The sequence below is a fragment of the Lepisma saccharinum genome, chromosome 8 (assembly GCF_977018435.1).
Source record: "Lepisma saccharinum chromosome 8, izLepSacc3.1, whole genome shotgun sequence".
Lineage (NCBI taxonomy): Eukaryota > Metazoa > Arthropoda > Insecta > Zygentoma > Lepismatidae > Lepisma > Lepisma saccharinum.
The window spans coordinates 6,559,489-6,572,702 of record NC_139236.1 but is presented as its reverse complement, the minus strand read 5'-3'; the positions used below and the strand labels follow the sequence as shown (position 1 = coordinate 6,572,702).

At 39.9% G+C, this 13,214-nt stretch overlaps 1 protein-coding gene across 1 annotated transcript; it reads left to right on the top strand.

Annotated features, from left to right (window-relative positions):
- The first annotated feature begins 12,231 nt into the window (after nucleotides 1-12,231).
- Nucleotides 12,232-12,657, top strand: LOC145991343 (uncharacterized). The gene has a single exon (XM_083127344.1). The coding sequence runs from the start codon at nucleotides 12,232-12,234 to the stop codon at nucleotides 12,655-12,657; it is 426 nt and encodes a 141-aa protein (XP_082983470.1).
- The last annotated feature ends 557 nt before the right edge of the window (nucleotides 12,658-13,214 follow it).

Here is a 13,214-nt window from a genome sequence, read left to right as displayed (position 1 = left end):
GCGAGTGGAAAAGGTTACATAATTTAGAACTACATAATTTGTATTCATGTCCAGATATTATTAGAATATTTAAATCAAGAAGACTTAGGTGAGCAGGCCATGTGGCACGAATGGGAGGGGAAAGAGGAGTTTACAGGATTCTTGTTGGGAAACCTGATGGTAAGAGACCTGTAGGAAGGCCAAGACGAAGATGGAGGGACAACGTTGAGCCTAAGAGAAATCGGTAGGGATGGAAAAGAGTATATAGATCTTGCTCAAGATAGGGAAAGATGGAAGGCCTGTGTTGCTGCAGCCATGAACCTTCGGGTTTAAGAAGGCTAGAGAGTTAGGTAGATGCCAAATTCAAGGCATGAAACTTGCAGCAACAATACCTAGCCGAATCTGATAGTTGCAAAATGGTGACAATATAGTAAGGTGACCATACGCCCGATTTTGACCGGGACAGTCCTGTTTAGGAGACGTGTCCCGGTCGTCCCATATTTTTAAAATCGTCTTATGATAATCTAGAAGTTAGCTCGAAAATTAGATCTAAATTTGAGACTAAATTTCATGCTAAAAAAAGTCGATGATATTTTTTAAACTAGTGTAATGGAATCACTGTTTCAAGTTATTCATAGATTTTTTAATTTTTTTAGCGTCGCTTTCTGCCACTTTTGGCTAATTGCGCATAACAATCAAATTGCTACAATTTCGTCCAGACGTCAAACAGCCAGCGGTTTACTGTTTTAAGTTAGCTCGCGTCGAACTTCTTATTGTTTTGCGCGTGTTCCGTTTTTTCTAGAGCAGTGAATAAGTATGACCAAGGAGCGTACATGTAGTTTCAATTGGGGCCTGCACGAAGAATTTAAATTCCTGCCTAAGAAAATTTATAATGAATTGGTGAATGGTTATATGTTTTCTAGTTTAACTACTAGCAATAATAATACTAAAAGCATTTTTGTTATTGCTGATTTTTCAGGAGGGGGTAAACTTACTTCCTTGAGTAAAATTATATGGTCACCCTACAATATACGGAACCTAGCATGATGCAATTTTCCTCGTGGTCTCACTGACACATCTCAACCTCCTCAAAAACTGCACTTACCCATTGGAATCCACCTGGATTTTAATCCAAAATAGCTGTCTTAACTTGGCAAACATGTTTTAGGACAGTACACAAAATGGTGTTCATTTCAACCTCGTACATACACAATAGCACTTGCTGCACCGACCACTTTTGGCACTCCACACATTGACATGGGCCCCAACTGACAATGGTCAATGCCTGATAACACATGCACGGTATTATCACCTCTTCCTGACAGTGTTTTCACTTTTAAGTTTACAAACCACGTATATCACAATTGCCTAAGTGATAACAGAGAGATACTAGTTTGCTGCAAAGTGTTGGTGTGCGTGTGTTCGTTTGCTCTAGTGTGTGGGGGCAAACGATTATCATGCCCCATTAAGTATTGCTTAAGGAAAAATTCACAACATATTCTACATTTTGTTTTTCTCCGTATCTCTATTTTCTTCGATCTAGATTTTTTGCCTTTCTTTCTCAGTTTAGAATATATTGCTTTTTGGATTACTGTGTTTACTATGAAGTGTTTTTGCTATTGCTTTATGTATTCATTTCTGTTACCACTTTTTACTTGTGAAATATCAGTGAAACTATGCGAATGAATGGAAAATTTGTTTCTACAAAAGTTGTTTATTTTTGTAAAAGATATAAAAATATTAAACAAAAGAAAAAGGTTTCCGTTAAATAAAAATGAGTGACCTTCAAATGACCTTCGAAATGGTTGCCTACTAAAACGTACATCATGGCATTCGCTTTGTTCCTCAGGTCAATTAACTTTTCATTTAAACATTTCTTTCGAAAGCGCTTCGTTTGTAAGATATTTCGAGTTATCAACGTAAATGGTCTACCCTGTATATTGTAATGATACTTTATATATATATACACATACATATATATATATATATATATATATATATATATATATATATATATATATTTATCATGTTTTGGCTACAAAAATATGAGGGCCTTAGTCATAACTAGGGGGCGGATTTTTGCATATTTGCATGTTTTTTTCCTTGAGGAAAATTGATAATTTTCAACGGATTCGTTCATTTCACTTGATTGAGAACACTTTGGCAAAGTTTTATAGTGCATATAAATGCATATTTGGGACGTTAGTGCATATTTCAGCTTAATGTGCATATTATGTGCACATATTGGAAGTAATTTAATGAAATCCTTTATTTCAAGTTTGCCTCTTACATTTTATTGTCCTTTGAGTAAAGAGTCGCCTATCTAGTTTGGCCAAGAACATCCATTAATTGGAAACTACAGTTATTGCAAAGATGAAAAAAACTACCCTGCCCCCAATCAATCACATACATCGAAAACAAAATGATGGAATGAGTCACAGTTCCAGGTGCAAGTGACAGCAGCAGATTGACATTATTCAATTGGTTAGTTCTTGATATGTAATTTTCGTAAATCTGTGTGCGTGCCTGTGTGTATGAGTGGTACTTGTTTTGCGGGGGGGGGGGGGGGGGCAGTTACCCTTCTGTTTGCAAATGATTATGCCTTGGGGGTGCTACAGATATATGCTTCCAAAGAATTTACTGAAACTTCCCTTGCCGACCTGGAAATATTAGAAATACTACAGTGTGTGCAATTCTCCATCCACTCTAAGATTGAAGTAAATGTAAACAAAGGAACGTGACTTATGAAGTTCTGACTTGATTACATAATTCTGACGTCGGCTTATTCTTACGAAAGATATGTGAAATAAGGGCCCCTCTCCTCACATCAGGACAGAAGCTTAGGTAAATTGTATTCCTTTGTCAAACACACTATATTCTTATGCTTTGGAACAGCTGCCATTGGAAATAATAGAATATCAATAGGAATTCTTTTGGCTCATGTGCATCTATTTACAGATTCAATCCTTCGCAGAGGCGTAGATATAGTACAAGCAATGCAAACACTGCTTGCATTATTCGAATATCATTTAATGTACTTAATGTTTTAGCCTTATTTAGTTTCCATCGCACTCGATTTCGCAAAAAATTACGGCCGCAAACTCCCTCAGCAGCTCTGTAGCATGCACCAGCCTCAATGCTTGCGGCTGCTCTGCGGGAAAAAAAACGCACCCGAAGGAGTCACATGGCGAAGCGTGATATTCCAGTGGAACCCGTCCACAACGCTTCTACCAAAAAGCTCTGCTTCCTCAGCTTGCGTGATTTCCGAAAATAGCCGAGCTCAACCGAAAGCAGAAGGATACATTGGCACCAAAAACTAGTAACGAATATTTGTCTTCATGAACACGTAAACAAGATCGCGAATATAACAATAATTCTTAGTCATAAAATATCTAAATTAAGTTATTATCATTGTACTAAATTCCATATATAAATATATATATCATTTTATATTGCAATTTATTTTAGATTTCGCGAATTGTAAGAAGCGTAAAAAAATGGACATTGGGAGTTCGGGCGAGATGGGAAGTGGAATGTCTGCACCGCCGTGAAGATTTTCCCCAGGGAGGGAGAGAAGAATCGACGGACCTTGGTCTGCACCATGATACTAAGAGACCATGGATTGCATCCAAGACTTGGTCTGCATCCTGTGTCCAGCTCGGTCCAGCTCAAATTACGTCAAAAGTGTTGACCGCTACCAGTGTTTGCAACTGCCTAATTATTTACACAGTAATTCAAGTGAGCTGTTTCACAAATTTTACAACCACATTCAATAAATTGACGGCTTTTGAATAAATCTTGGGGTGAAAATAAAGCTATCTAAAAAAGAACTCTCTACTGATATTTACATAGCACAATTAAATCGTATACATTGTACACATTATGAACACAAGAACATGTTTTAAGTTTTATTATTATGACACAAGTGGTGCTCCAAGGATTTTTTTCTAGTAGTCTCATCATTTTGTCATCTTTTCCTGCCTTTGACTTTCCTTTTCTTAGGAATACTGGTCCAAAGAGGGTGGGGGTTATCTCTCCCGCCAACCCTCCCCTGGCCCTGGGCACGCCTCTGTATGACACTTTATTACTTAAATATTATGTATATCCTCTTTCTGCTGTAATAATTCTGATTCCACCGCTTAATTTCTATCTCCAAAATGATATATCTCTGCTTCCCATGACGGATAAAATTAAGGAAATAGGTTGGTAACACTTTAGGTAGTTTCAGAGATTTTCAAAGTGATGTTGTGTGCATGCTTTCCAGTTGTGGAAAGACCGTGAGAGTGTCTTTACGTTTTGAGAACCTTGAGGCCCTAAGATTTGTTGAATTTTTCGATAGCTGGAAATTTCGCATATATGCAAAGGAGTTTGGAATTTATTGTGGTGAGTACATCGTCTATGCATGTGTTTCTTTGGTTTGAAATGGAATTTTTAAAGTTTGTGTTTAACTTTTTATTTTAATGTTTGGCTCCGAATGCGATTTTTAGGGTGCCCACAAATCCTAAATTACAATCACGCAGCGTAAATTAAATAAATGAGTTCCCCCCTTTTTTTAAACCTAAATCCGTTTGGTCATCATTTGCCTACATTAAAAAATAATGAATAAATAAAGGTAGGATACTAATAAATACATAAGAAAATACGTACCCCTTTAGTCGTATGCGGAAAGTTTGCATATTTAAGACGTTTACTACCATACGAATAACGTTACCTGGAATTTCGAAAGTAAATGTGACGTTTGCGAATCATATGGTTTATTTTTAGAACCGTCACTTTATTACGATATTTTGACAAATCCAGCGACCGGGCCAATGAGGCTATAAACCTTTAATCCCCCTCTTGGCATGCCATTCTACTACATGTTTTGTTGTACTGAAACATTGCTTGCCTCCTTCGTAAGACTACGCTTCGCTACTGATCCTTCGGTATTACATTGAAGAGAAAATTATTTAAACAATGAATACCATGTAGACGTAGAAGTGACGATGTGGTGACACTGAGGCAACAGTTATTTAATGGCAAGTATACTCTGAGCATAGGTATCTACGTAGATTGATTTATTGTGGTTCACATGAAAATTTACATATACAACACGCATCAGCTTCTCGCCATCCGTCATGGCCACGATTCATTTTCAAAATTCTGAGTCCATTTCTGTCGTAGAGAGGTACTAACTAGTTCATTCTTCCAATTTATGGCCTTTTTCTAAAATCAGAACACAAGCATTTATCTCGAATGACATCCAAAGTCAAGGTTGGAAAAAGTAGTCTTATTTCTGTTTTGAAGCATTTGCTTATACAAGGTGCGGTAGACTGCATTAGACAGTTTGAAATTCCAAAACTATGTATTGTAATAAAAACCTATGATCAAACACTTATATTGCTGTGCCGGACCCTGTGGCTGAGTGGTTATCACATCGCGCTGCGACGCCAGGGATCCCGGGTTCGAATCCCGCTCGGGCATGGTTGTTTGTAAATGTCCATTCATCAGTTTCATAATTTCATCACTCATCATCATCTTCTCAAATTAGCCAAGAGGTACAAACCACGAAGTAAAATAAAACAAACCAATGAATCAATCAACTTATATCACTGCAAGTTACATACAAAAGCATTTCTTTTAGTGTTTACGATTTGAAAATAATGTCAGTGAGATAAGCTCCATTGTTCTGCAAACATATCTTTGCACGCTGCATAACAGATGCCATCGTCTTGCGCAGCATCTCCAGTGGAATTTTCTGAATTTCAGCTCTTATGGATTCCTTCAGCTCTTCGGTAGTGTGGGGTCGATTCACGTACACCTTTTGTTTTAAATATCCCCACAAGAAAAAATTGCATGGAGATAAGTCTGGCTAGCTTGAAGGCAATGTGCAGTCACCATTACGTGACATGACTCTCCCCGGAAACATTTCTCGAAGAGTCTCCATTGAAACACGCGCTGTGTGCGCTGTGGCGCCATCCTGTTGTAACCATACCTGGCGGTTACGAATACAACATCGTAAGAGTTCTGGGAGCAAGAAATTATTCAAAATGGACACATACCGATCAGACGTTACAGTACCCATTATTGTCCTCAAAAAAGGAAGGCCCAAGAATGCCAAACTGACTCACTCCACACCATACGGTCACTGTCTGGCTGTGTAATGGTGACTGATGCAGCAAGCGTGGGTTTTCATCTGCCTAGTACCGGAAGTTCTGTTTGTTAACGCACCCGCTGAGATGGAAATGAGCCTCATCGGATGAGATGAAGTTCCGCAGAAATCGTGGTTGCTCGTTATACATTTCCAGTAGCCTTACATAAAAGTCTCTCCGACCATTCAAATCTTGAGGACGTAGCTCATGCACCATTTGAATTTTAAATGGATGAAAATGCAAGTCCATGTGTAACATTCGCCGCAAACTTCTATCCGAGATGTCCAGAGTCACTGAATGTCGACGAGCTGAATGTCGCGGACTACGCAACACAGCCACTCCCACCCTCTTCACATTTTCATGTGTCCGTACAGCACATGGACGGCCGGGGCGCTTCTTACTGTTAGCAGATGCGGTGGTTCTGAAGGTCTTTACCCAAGTTAAAATTGTCTGGCGTGTTGGAACCTTCCCATTTCTTCCGATATTAAACTTTCGTCTGAAGTCACGTTGCGTTGCAGTAGCTAAGTAATTGTTCTTGAAAAACCGCTCCACAGCATACTTGACCAAACCTCCATGTCTACTGAAGGCTTTGAGCTGCTTTGCTAAATAACGAGTGAAACAGCGTGCTATCTATCGGCAGACGTGAATGGCGCTAATTTTAAACTGTCCAATGAATTCTGCCGCACTTGCTAACACCACTTTGTGTTCATGTTTTTCCTATATATGACAATACATATTACAGTAGGAAATTTGAGCTTTGGGTTTTAAGCCAGGATTTTAGGACATTGTAAACCCTGTGCAACAGTGTAATTCAACCATGATTCTTTTGACTGTAACACCAGTTGTTGTATCTTTGCAACTACTTTCACAAATTTTACTTGTATTTCTTTAACTAGTTAATAACTTGTGCATGATGAGCCTGTTTCTGGGGACAAGAACCTAAAATAAGTCCCAGCATCTAGTCATAATTTTTGGCTTTGTAAACAGTCTTTGTAAACAATGGAAATAACAGAAATGCAATATTTTTTTCGCTATCCATTTTGAGCAATTACCTAGTCTTACCATAAATACTGTCACAAAGTTTTAAGTAAGACACAAAATGCTGAGAGATATTTTAATATCCTAATAACATTACTGAGGTGGCCGCGGTGGCTTAGTCGCTAACGCGTCTACCTACCATGCTAAAGGTCCCGGGTTCGATCCCCGGCCGGTTCAAATCCGGGAACTTTTCTAACGATGGAAGCGGCCCCGGCGCTCACCCAGCGTCGAATAATATGGGTACCTGGGGGAAACCCTGGGGGGTAAAGGCGGTCAGGGGCGTGATGCCCACTCACGACCGGACCAAGAAAGTGTGGGGCGTTACCCCCACACCCCCTATACGCCTTCATGGCGTGGTGCTATGCACAGGGGAGCACTTTACTTTACTTTTAATAACATTACTGAAATGGATGCATGACAAATCAAAATCACATATCAATATTCATAATGGCCGCCCTTAGCACGCACACATTCCGGAAGTCTTCGTGGCCACGCATCTATTGAATTACGCAACATATCGACTGGAAAATGAGAACTGCCTTCAGAAAAGACCGACCGCTTTAAACTTTCAATATTGTAATGTCTCTTCTTACAAGCCATCTCCTGAAGCTTGGACCACAATTTGTAGTCCAAAGGGTATAGGTCCGGACTTGCAGAAGGCCAATCCGAAGTGGAAATGAAGTCTGGAACATTTGCTATGAGGGCACGCTCCATTTCTGCGAAAAAGGGGTCAAAACATCAGCCAAAGTGTACCAGCAGACAGTGCTTGAGAGACTAGTCAAGAATCTCAACAAAACCCTCTTCCATGGGCAGAACCGGAGCTTCCAGCAGGATTCAGCCCCAACATATGAGGCCCGAACAACACAGCAGTGGCTGGAGACAAATGTACCAGACTTAATTTCCACTTCGGATTAGCCTTCTGCAAGTCCGGACCTTTACCCTTTGTACTACAAATTGTGGTCCAAGCTTCAGGAGATAGCTTTCAAGAAGAGACATCCTAATATTGAAAGTTTAAAGCGGTCTCTTCTGAAGGCAGTTGCTCATTTTCCAGTCGATGTGTTGCGTAATTCAATTCATGCGTGGCCACAAAGACTTACGAAATGTGTGCATGCTAAGCGTAGCCATTTTGAATAATGATTTGTGATTTTGATTTGTCATGCATCGATTTCAGTAATGTTATTAGGATATTAAAATATCTCTCAGCATTTTGTGTCAATTTACTTAAAACTTTGTGACAGTATTTATGGTAAGACTAGGTATATTACCCAACTACACAGGAAATATGGATCTAAGGTGGGATTTGCTTCAAACCTTGGAATTATGTGGACAGTTGTAAGCCCTCCAGGAAGGGGGGGTGACATTGGTGCAGTCATGAAGTAAATATAGATCGTAATACAGAATTTGTAGGACATTTTTAAAGTTTATAGTGCATATTTTGCCTGTTTTTAATGCATATTTTCATGCATATTTTGGCGTTTTTTAGTGCGTATAAATCCGCCCCCTAGATTCATGCCATTTAATATTTTCCGGTTTGGATTACATTCCTGCCCCATTGCGCCCTGCCCCCCCCCCCCCCCCCTTCCTGTTTCACTTTCTCAGGTTCACCTGACCTATGATCAATGGTCTCAAATGTTTTCCTTTCAACGTACAGCCTCCGTCATGTGAGATACGTGAATCGAGAGGGCAATTTCCATGCTAATCAAGTTTCTGCCAAAAATAATAACGCTTCTCTCCCAGAGCTCGAAATCAGCAACCACAAATCGAGGAATACGACTGGAGTTATAGGCTTGGATCTCTTCCCAATCTATTAAAGAGCCACTTAAGGCGGCTATAAAAATTTTAACTCTTTTGAATGCACTTCACGTTGAACATTACCGTGAACCAAGGAGAATTAGGTATTTTCCGCTCTTTGGTTCGCTGATGATTGGTAATGGACGATATTTGTGATGACGTCACCCAGCTCCTTCTTCTTATGGGAAATTGATCAAAGAGGATAACGTTTTAGACAGTGATAGCGGTTTGTCAATATTTTCTGCGGAATGTTTGCAAAAGTTTAAAGAATTAAAAAATAAATAAATAAATAATAGTTTCTCCAAAGAGTAGTGTATTGTGGTACTGAAATTCAAATAACCAGGTTACATAGCCAATGCTTGAACCAATAGCCTAGTTAAGGATATATCGGTGTAGGCACATTGCACAGTGGTTTGGATTCCCCTTTAAACTGCAGGTCCAGTCCCGATCAGCCTTTCTGTGCATAAAGTGGACTTAAATCAATAAATCAAACAAGCAAACAACAAACTTAAGGATACATGGCAACAGTACTTCTTTGCTACAGCGTAATACATAGTAATTCTTTTTCGATATACTATGGAACAGTTTCCATCTGTACTTAGCACGATTTCCCGTCTCACATAGTAGTGGCGCAATTCGCTTCTCCATACAACATTTTTGTCCAATGTCGCTCGTACTGTGCGATTTTGACAATTTTTTCATCTTGTTAATACAATATTTCGGCAAAGTGATTCATACGGCGTAAGAAAGGTCTTGAAGGGCTTTTTCACATGAGATGTAGCATGTGTATGCCAGGGTAAAAGAACAATTGAAGGTGGTTTAAAGAAAATTTTGGTAGTCATTTTCTCATATGTGTAAAGAAGTAAATTGCGACATGAGCGAGGCGAGTGTACATAGTGCTACATTTTCGAAATTTTCAATTCACTTCGTATTAATGTTGGAGCCGCAGGGACTCTCCGAAATGGAATGTCTTAAATAAATTACCATTTATTCTTCTAATTGCGCCTGTATCGAGGTTGAAAGTCAACACTTTACATCTTGTGAAAGCACTAGCAATTCCATCTAAAATAAAACGAACTTCAACTGTCTACAACGAACAGATTTCATTCTATGAATTGTTAAAAACATTTAAGTGCATTTGAAAAGCACACGATTTAAAATTCTTAACGAATAGAAAATAAATCTAGCTTTCCACGAACTTCCTGAACTTGTACGGCTTTTAAATTCGAATATGTAATGACTTCACGTTTATGAATGAACAAAACAGACAGAACCAAAATATTATCTCTGGTTTGTAAGAAATGGAATGTTAAATGCCGTCAAATGATATTGATTACTATAGTGACCAGGCGTTCTGAACGGTTTACCGAAAATGGCCCCAGAAGAAACCACCGAAGGGGGCGTGTATGGTTAAAATCTTTATTTTAATTTTCCTAATTTTTGTTACGGTCTGACACATGTAATCGCCTTATTAATTTCCACAGCAGTTCCTCACGTTTTTCGGCTGCTCTGAAAATTTAATATTAAAATGCCTAGTTTTATGGCAGTTCTTAAACAAAAGTCTGTGATTTGCTGCTCCAATTTGACTTTCAGATCCTCCCCACCAATGAAGTGAGCCGCTGCAGAAATAACTCCCGGATTTCATATGTAAATAACAAAGCAACGATAGATGTTATGCAAAATTTTATTTCACAGTTGGAAAGAGCAAGGTTTAATATTTTGTTTCCCATATGTACCGGGAAATAATTCCCGGATTTACCGCTACCTGATTCGGTGCTAGTGATGTGGGCGAATCGTGTTGTGCAGCCGCAATTGAACGAACTTGGCAATTTTTCTGTCTGGTTCCAACAGGATGGTGCACCATCACGCGTACCGATGAACGTGTTACGTGAAATGTTTCCAGGGCGTCTGATCTCACTTCCAGGTGACATTCTATGGCCAGCTCGTTCCCCCGATCTCGCACCCTGCGACTTCTTTCTGTGGGGGAACCTGAAGTCTAAAGTTTAAATAGGAAGGCCGAGGACAACCAATGAGCTGAAAGATGCTATCCGACAGGAAATCGCGGCAATACCACCAGGAATGACTAGGAGGGTAATGCAGAACTTCAAGGTGAGACTTCAGAAATGCATAGACAGCGAAGGTCGGAATTTAGACGATATCATTTTCAAAACAAAGTGAACTAATGTCACACAAAATGGTGACTTGTGGAAATTTTGGCAAAAAAATGGTACATATTGTTCGTTGTAACTGTGCAACACGGTGGTACGTTTTGTTATTTGCAAGTGTGCAATACAATGGTAAACCTTGTTCTTTCCAACTATAAAATAAAACTTTGCATAACATCTATCATTGCTTTGTTATTTACATATGAAATCCGGGAGTTATTTCTGCCGCACCCTGTATATACAGAGGTTGAACAACAACATGGAAACACCACGCCATGATAACGGATGAAATTGACTCCCGTTTGCCTTCAGAAATTGTATGAAACATTTGTGAAACCAATATTTGTTGTTTCTTCCTATATGATAGAAAGCCTCAGTAGGGGTCTGTCTGTCTGTCTGTCTGTCGTGCTGTTCAGTTAATAGTGAGTTATGTCCGTGCTTACCAAGTTTCAAAGGTGGACAATTGTTTGTGACTACCTAGCTGGTGTGTCTGTGACCAAAGTAGCCTGTTTCCTGTTTATTTGGAGTATCGAGAAGTTCTCTACACAAGGTTATGGCGACACATGGTGTTTCTGGAAAAACATCATCGTAGAAACTCAATCGGGGAAGAAAGTGTAAAGACTCCTTCTCTTTGCCTTTGCCGCGAGTTTTGCAAAATCTTGCTCCTAGTAGCCTGTAACGAAAAAAACATTGATAATTTCTCCATCAACTAGTGTACCTGTAAATATTGTGTGTTTCATGTCCTATCCACAAAATCACTGAAACTCCGGAGATCATTTTGATTAACTCTACATACATCCGAGCGTGTGCGCATACACGGATATCCAGGAGGCAAAATGATGATTCGTTTGACATGTGGGTACAGTTTTGATTCCTTAAGAAGTTGGTAACTATGATTAGTGAGTTCATATGTTGAAAAACTCATATAAAATCGACATTGTGTGCTGTTAACGTCCTTGATTAATAGTATGTGTACCGATAGAAACTGAAGAATTTTCGAATGTGAAGGTAACATCTGTGGACTGATTATATATATATATATATATATATATATATATATATATATATATATATATATATATATATATATACTCTATGTGATCAAAAATATCCGGACACCAGTCAAAATGTGTGTTGTGCATAGTAGGCCACTCTGTGGTGCAATCTACAGTGAGGTGAGGCAAGCAAGGGACCACTACAGGGAGCATAATGCACGAGACAGCAGAATGGGTCGGTCGAAGGAACTTACAGACTTCGAACGTGGTGAAGTGATTGGGTGCCACAGGAGTAACAAGTCAGTGCGCGAGATATCCACCCTCCTAAACAGCCCGAAATCCACTGTCGCCGATGTGACAGTAAAGTGGAAACATAATGGGACGTGTACAACCGCAAAACGTTTTGGCCGAGCGCCCATGTTGACAGACAGAATCCGCCGAGTGTTGAATAGGGTAGTACGAGAGAACCGGCAATCAGCGATCGCCACCATCACACAGGAATTCCAAACCAGGGCAGGATGTAATCCTAGTTGCATGACTGTGCGACGTGAGGTATGACGACTCGGTTACCATTCACGAGTGGCTGCCCATAAGCCCCACATCACCCAATGAAACGCGAAGCGCCGCCTTGCATGGTGTAAGGAGAGGGGACACTGTTCATTAGAACAGTGGAAATCAGTGATGCGGAGTGACGAATCGCGTTATACTATGTGGCAATCTTATGGTTGTGTGTGAGTGTGGAAAATGCCTCATGAACGACATTTATCATCCTGTGTTGTGCCGACAGTGAAATTCGGTGGAGGTGGGTTGAGAGTATGGGCATGTTTTCCTGGAAGGGGCTTGGTCCCCTCGTTGCTTTGCATGGTACTGTCACGGCACATCATTACGTTGACATTTTACAAACGTTCATGCTGCCTATCATCGAAGGACAGTTCCTGGATGATGATTGCGTGTTTCAACATGACGATGCACCCGTTCACACTGTGGGCCATGTGGGACAGTGGTTTCAAGAGAACAACGTCCCACTTATGGCCTGGCCTGCGCAAAGCTCCGATTTGAATCCCATTGAACATCTCTGGGATGTTTTGGAACGCTGACTTCGTGCCAGACCATGC